This window comes from Centropristis striata, chromosome 13 (genome assembly GCF_030273125.1).
Source record: "Centropristis striata isolate RG_2023a ecotype Rhode Island chromosome 13, C.striata_1.0, whole genome shotgun sequence".
NCBI lineage: Eukaryota > Metazoa > Chordata > Actinopteri > Perciformes > Serranidae > Centropristis > Centropristis striata.
The window spans coordinates 7,492,693-7,499,982 of NC_081529.1; the positions used below are offsets into that span (position 1 = coordinate 7,492,693).

The window sequence follows — 7,290 nt, forward strand, 5'->3', positions numbered from 1 at the left end:
AATGGTCCACTCTATGTCCTGCTTGGTTCATATATGTTGAAAAGTGTTTATGGGTTTATAAGATTCAGCTCTGAGTGATTGTAGAGAAGTGGCTTATCATTGGTTCAACTAATGCTTCACACAGCCCTCATCAGTGAAAGCTGAGGTTTACCTGAGAGAAATTGTTCAATTCCGGAGACATTTTCAGTAAAAAATAAAGATTTTTTAAAAATGCATAGAATTAGCTTGACAGATTTTGACAACTAGTTTTTTGTATGTAATGACTCAAGCAATGAAATGAGGACTGTTAGTTTTATATGGAATGACTATTCAGCAGAATGACTATGACTATAGTTAACTTTGACTGACATGACATAAGCAAATGATAATGTTATAAAACAGCAGAGAGTTGTATGAAAGCACTTGATGACTGTCCAAAAGCATTTGTAATTTGTCGTAAGGAATGAGAAACTGATACTATGATGAGCACAAATGACTAAATGTTGTGGAGGTTGAACTAGCTGTTGTGCAAATGTTAATATTGATGTGAGAAATACACCACTTAGCAACTGAGAAAAACTGTAATTGACAAAAGAAGGGTTGAATACAGATCAGATAACCTTGTCTAACCCTGTTCACTAGTAGGAAAGAAGTATTTTTGACAGGGCTGTCCATGTCAGTACATCTCTTCTATATTTCAATGTACGAACAAAAAAAAAGCATTTACATGATATTATATAACTTTTTTAATAAAAAAAAAAGGTACTGTGCAAACGGCAAATGTTTGTGCAAAAAATGCCTATAAGAACTGATGCTGGTTTAAAGGCAAAGGGTGGTCACACCAAATATTGATTTGATTTAGATTTTTCTTCTGTTCACTCACTTTGCTATTTGTAAAATTACAAAAAAAAATAAAAAAAATATTAACATATCTACTTTTGAAAGCATTCTTATTTTACAGCATTTTTTAACACCTGCCTAAGACTTTTACACAGTACTATATATTATCTAATGGTACTATAAAAAGGTACTTTAATGTTTTAAAAATATATTCTGGTAGGCATTTATTAAAATATATATGTATGTTATTACCAGTTCAAAAACGCTTATCAATAAGAATCAGTAAGAAGTCTTATAGCACTGATAAAATATTTATTTCTTCATCATAACCCATTTTGCACATAACACAAAAGTTAAACTGTTTTATTTTTCCATGTAATACAACACATAATACATTTAATGAATAATAAAACTTTATTTACATTCATTCTGGATATTAGAATAGTTAGGAAAGAGTGGAGGTCTAATGAAACAAAACCAAAAAACTCATGTTAACCTGAATATAATAACAGATTGCTTAAAATTGAGATTAACATCACTGAACACATCAAATACTTATGTATTGGTAATATGTTCTTTAACGTAAACATTTGATGCACAAAGTAGGATGTTACAGCATTTGTAGAAATTACTTAAACACATTACAACAAACATGATCATTACAACATACGTCTCTGACAACTGTTTCCATATCGATTGGATTTGAAGACCTTCAAATTGTATACATTTTGATTTCAAAGTTTACATTTACAGAGGTTATAATGCATGTTGTGTTAACTTTCTATTGTCAACAAACTGAAATAAAATAAAATGATAAAATAAAATAAAATGATTATTACACATTTAATTGTTCCTTGAAACGTTTTGAGATAGATATTGTTCTTTTGCACAGATTTTTAACAGTCAAATCACCATCTAATTGTTAACTTGCTTATTTGCGCAGGCCCCTTTGCTCATCTAGGTAGCAAGGGCCATTGAGGAACATCTTCCAATTCACTCGGTTGTTGGAGGTTCTTTCTAGATCTCCCCAATTGTTAACCACATTTTTAGGTCACAGACAAGCTCCTTGGATGTCGGATGTATGCGATAAAAACATTATAAAGTCCTCTTTCTCAGCGAGTGACTTCAACTTGTATTTCTATAAACTCAATCTTTTCTCAATGAATGCTGACAAGCTCACTTGTCAATCATAAAATCAGCATGAATCTGTACATTCTGCTTTGTTGTTTTTTGATTCATTAATGACACAATTTGTAATTTCAGCAGGGTAATGTATTAGCTCTCTCACACATTGAACATTTCATCCAGACTTTTAATAGCTTCTTCTTTAGTGTGTGTTTTCCACTCAGTGGGAATTTCACCACTGCCCTGAAATGTGAATGTATAGTGATCCTCCAGTTTCTTTTGAAAATGGCACACAAACCATTTCCAGTATATCAGCTTAGAGGCATCAGGGGTGATTCTCCAGTCAGCATACCTTGGACCAGCAGTTCGATACTCTTTATATGGAATGAGTTCTTCTGCATCTTGATGAAGGTAAAAAGTTCCATCACTTGTAACTCTAGTTGTGCAGAAATCGATCACTGGGTCCAATGAGTTTTTTATGTACATACCGATGACCCCACAGGGACGATGAAAAGGCACACTGTGGTCATCAGGGCTGTGATCTTCCAGTGTGTTGGTACAAACAGCTGCACAGAATGGACACATCTCCCAGCAGCAGTTACACAGCTGATCGATGAGGATTTGATCAGGCTTCATCCTGAATTCCTTCATTTTATCCAATGAGAGACTGCTGACTTCCTTCATAACAGACACAAGGCTTTTTTCTGTCTCTTCTTTAAGAAAGTCAAAGTTGTTTATGTCACTGAAGTTTTGACAAGAGATGGTGTCGAATGTTAGCTCATCTTTCAGCAAACTAGAAAATTCCTCCACCCACATGTCTGGGTGTCCCCTCAGGGTTTTGACTTTTTCTGTTGCAGAAAATAAAGCTTGACTCACAAGTTTTTTGAGGTCTTCAACATTTTTCTTGAGTATATTCCGTGCTTTATCTTTGTTTTCTGTGAAGACGTATTTCTTTACTTCCTCTTTTATAAAAGTCTCTACTTGCTTCCTTGGATGCCGAATGTAGGTGATAAAACCATCAAAGTCCTCTTTCTCTGCCAGTGACTTCAACAAATGTTTCTCCAAGTTTAGCCTGTTCCCGTTGAATGCTGGAAAACTACACCTCATCTCTCCAGCGAGATCAATGGCAGTCTTGTTGCAGACGGCCTCAACAGTTGAACTCTTCAGTTTCTCACAGATCAGTTCTCCAAGAACAACAGCAGATGTGTTTCCTTTACAGACACTCTGAAAAATGTTGTAATATTGTATTTTCTTGCTTTCTACATAAGTCAGTGCATCGTTGTTCCCTTTGAATTTCTTGTGGGACTCAGACAGCCATCTCTCTGCTCTTTCAAAGACATACAGTAAGACATCAACTGTAAACTCTTTCTTCAGAGCAAATTTCCACTTTGATTTAAATTCTTTTACTTTTTCTTTAACATTGTTGGCAATTTCTTGCAGGTAAGCTGGGCTATAACCTCTTGTAGCTACAGGTTGTCTCTTAATGATGTTTATGGTGCGCTGTTCAACAATATCAATGAGGGATCTGATCCGTTGTTGTTCTTCATACAACAAAGCATTGCGTGATTTATTATGTTGGCTTCTGTTATACAACTCTCCATGCTTTGTGACATAATCAGAATAATCACCAACCTCTGATATTGCTTTATATCTTCCACTGCTTTTGGATTCCCTGATGAGAGACCATTCAAAGCCAATATCCTGAAGGATAGTTGTCTGATCTTTGTCATAGTTGATGTCCTCAATGGGTTTTATATCTGCAGTTAGTTCATGGACCCAGCCACTCCAGACAGAGTTGAACTGCTTTTTAAGTTCCTCTTCATCTTCTGCCTTGTCTTTTAGCTGATGAGCGAGCTCTTTGCTCTTTTGTAGCAGCTTGTTCTCAAACTCTGTTTTCTTATCATCTAGCTTTTTACAAGCATTTTTCTGCTCGATGACTTCATCCAGTTTTCTCTTAACTCTCCTCACTTGTTCATCATAAAATTCCTTGATTTTACTTTCAAATCGTCCTCGCCACTGAACCAAAATTTCTTTGTCGCTGTCATCATCAAAGTATGCTGTCATTGCTTTTTTGATTTCTTCATAGGTTTTGTTCATTTCTTTATGAAGATAATTGAGTTCGATCTTGTCAAGTTTTCCATTTTCAATTCTGGTATAAAGCTGGTTCTCAATGGTCAACATGTTGCTCCGCAGGGCCCAGGTCCATTTGCCGTACTGCTCCTCAAGTTTTCTGTACACTGCAATTTCAAGTGTGTTTTTGAAACTGAAAACAAAGTTTTCATTCAACAGGGCATTCCACAGGTCCTGGATTTTGTGTTTGAACTGTGAGAGAGTGATCCCAGCAGACTGTGAAGCTTTAGAGAGGATGGTGGTCTTCAGCTCCTGGACACTCTCATTATAACCTGGATTTGGAGGAGCCATAGGTGGACTTCCCTCCCAGAGTTGAGCAAAGTATTTCACATCTTTCTGCACATCAAATGCAATGATGTCACTGAAGCACTCAGCATCACAAACCTCCTCTTTAGCTGCTAGTCTGGCCATCTGGTCCAGTTTTTCTTGAAGCCGTCTCTTTCCATCCATGTTTTTTTCTGCAGCTGCAATATCTGTAACATTCTGATGAACAAACACACAACTTGGAGAAAGTTTAACTTTCTTCATCCTCATGAAAGCCTGAACAACAATCTGCAGAACATCTTGCATCTCAGCTGGATTCTCTCCAAAGATGTTGATCAGTGTCATGTTTCCCAGACCAACAACAAATGTTGCCAGTTCATTGTCGTGGTGAAGAGTTGCATTACCCGCAAACCCCAGAGCCCGCAGTCCTTCAGTGTCCACCACTAGAATGTAGTCAAACTGAAAGTCTTTCTTGATCTCCTCTGACACTTTGACCAGCTGCATGAAGGCCCCCTTGGTGCACCTGCCAGCACTCACTGCAAACTGTAAGCCAAACATGGCATTGAGCATTGTTGATTTCCCACTGCTTTGTACGCCTAATACCGACAAAACAAAAACTCTCTTGTCACCCAGTTTCTTGATGACTTCATCTAAAAGACTAGAGATCCATGTTAAAGGCACATGACCTGCATCACCATCCATCAGCTCCATTGGGTGTCCTGATATCATCAGTTCTGCAGCCAGCTCAGGGTATTTAGACCAGTCAGTCTGTCCCCTCTTTGTTTGTTTCTGCAGAGATGCATGGGCTTCATAGATCTGTCCCATTTCTCTAAAGATGTGCTCCAAGCCAAAAGTTGCTGACTGTAGTTTTGTTGATATTTGATCAAGCTCAGTTTGCTTTTCCTTTAGATCAGTTTTGTCATGCTTCTTCTTCAATTCCAAGACTTCAGACCACTTTTCATCATAGCTTTGGAGAATTAATGAGAGATCATCTGTGGAGAGAGCATCTATTGAGATTTGAGTCCATTTAAGGAAATACTTTTTGTCTGTTGATGGCAAAGATGAGAGGCTTTCAACAAACAACTTCATTGGTTCACTGCAGGAAGCAGTGCATTGTTGTTGTCTTATTTCTATCAGTTGCTTTTGCTTTTTACATTTCTCCTTCTCAATGTTTTCTTTGAGGTGATACAGTTCTTTATTTTTTCTGCACCAATCATGCCATAGTTGGCCCTGACAAGAGAGAAATGTTTCTTTGATCTCTGAAACATCTTTGCTCTGAAACAAGTTGACAATTTTCATTGCAGCAGATTTTCCATTTTGGCAGAGTTTGTCATCTTCATCCACTGTGATTCCAGAGACCTCAGCCATGGTTTCAAGCTGGAAGGATTCATGTGGTCCAGACAACATTCTTCCAATTACTTTTTTCAGTTCTTCAGAAACATTTGACTGGCTTCGGCCCTTTAGACCTATTTTGAATTTTCCCTCTTTCAGCTGAATGACACCATGATCGTTATCAGCAATGAGAAGAATGAGAGGCTTTGGAGACTTGTAAAGGGCAGAGATAACTGCAGTACTTTTGTCACCTTTCTCAAGAGTTGGTACAAGAACAACATTGACTGAAGATTTGTCTGTCAGTATGTCACGCTGTTTTTCAATTGTCAGAGCATCACCATGGAGATTACAGAAGGCAATGCAGTCAGTGAAGGCATCATTGGGTTTTCCAGCAGGACAGTACCAGGCAATCTCTGCCACACCATCCATCAAATGACGAGACTTGGTACTACCTGGGCAGTTTCTGTGGAAGAAGGTGCTGTGACGGTCGTTGATCAAAGTGTTCATCAGCTGAGATTTAGACACAGACAGTGAACCCAGGCGGAGAAATGACACCATGGCTGTCTCAGCTTTGCAGATGGGCATGCTCTTCATGGTGACAGTGTTTGAATTTTCTTTGATTTCAGTTATCTTCCATGTTTTTGTTATTTGTCTGAATGTCCAAAGAGGACATTCAACATTCATTGTGACTGGGTCTGGAACAAGCAAAGGTAAGGCGTACTGACATTGTGAGAGCTTTGTAATCATGTTCTGCTTTAAAAAGCTGTCTGAGCAGTGAAACACTGCCATTTGTACATCCATTGGGTGAACATGAGTTTGTTTTGATTGATCAAAGTCTACAACTTTTTCGTAAAAAGCATCTAAATCACTTTCATCAGTCTTTACAGTGTAAACGTCTGGATGAAGTTTTGATTGGCTCAGCTCCTGACTCTCCTGTCTAACAAGAATATATCTAGCTCTGTAGTCTAACATCATCAACTTCTGAAGGAAATTATGAGCAAGATCTTTCTCAGATGTGTCATGGTCCTGTCTCCCAGGTGGACCTACTTTAAGATAATCTGCTGGTGACAACTTCTGTTGATGTTTGTCTTGAAGATGAAGTCTGCTAAGCAGTGTTTCAGTTTCTCTTTGATATTTTTTTCTGTGAATCCATTTAGAAAGGTTCACTGTCTTCTGTAAATGAGTAAATAAACACATAATGCATGTAGATTATCATACATTTAAATATAGGGTAAATAATATTTAAATCCTTTTTAGAATGTAGAGTTTCTTACCTTATCCATGTTTCCACTCATAGCCATGTAGGTACCTGCAGTAGAATAAGAATGACATTATGAAAGGTACAAAATGATTTGCTATTCATAATATTTAGTAAGTAAGTAATTTTTCATGTTATTGTATGTCATCATACAAAATATTTATCATAATATTACCTTTCTTTGGAGTTGTAGGTGGTACAGACTTGATTTCAGACACCTCTATTCTCGTTATTGTTGGTTGTCGCCATTCTTCTCTGTGTTCAACATCAACAGATAAGAACATAAAGATCAAACTATCACAGTCATACACCAAATCAGAGTGAAACAACTGACCTAAAAACAAAGGAAAACATAATACACA

The 7,290-nt window shown here is 37.3% G+C and overlaps 1 protein-coding gene across 1 annotated transcript; it reads right to left on the minus strand.

Annotated features, from left to right (window-relative positions):
- Nucleotides 1-2,103: 2,103 nt before the first annotated feature.
- LOC131983847 (interferon-induced very large GTPase 1-like) lies at nt 2,104-6,971 on the minus strand. The gene is made up of 2 exons (XM_059348660.1): nt 6,945-6,971; nt 2,104-6,843 (listed from the first exon to the last, which is right to left on the minus strand). Exons 1-2 carry the CDS (start codon nt 6,969-6,971, stop codon nt 2,104-2,106), a joined length of 4,767 nt encoding a protein of 1,588 aa, XP_059204643.1.
- Between the last annotated feature and the right edge of the window lie 319 nt (nt 6,972-7,290).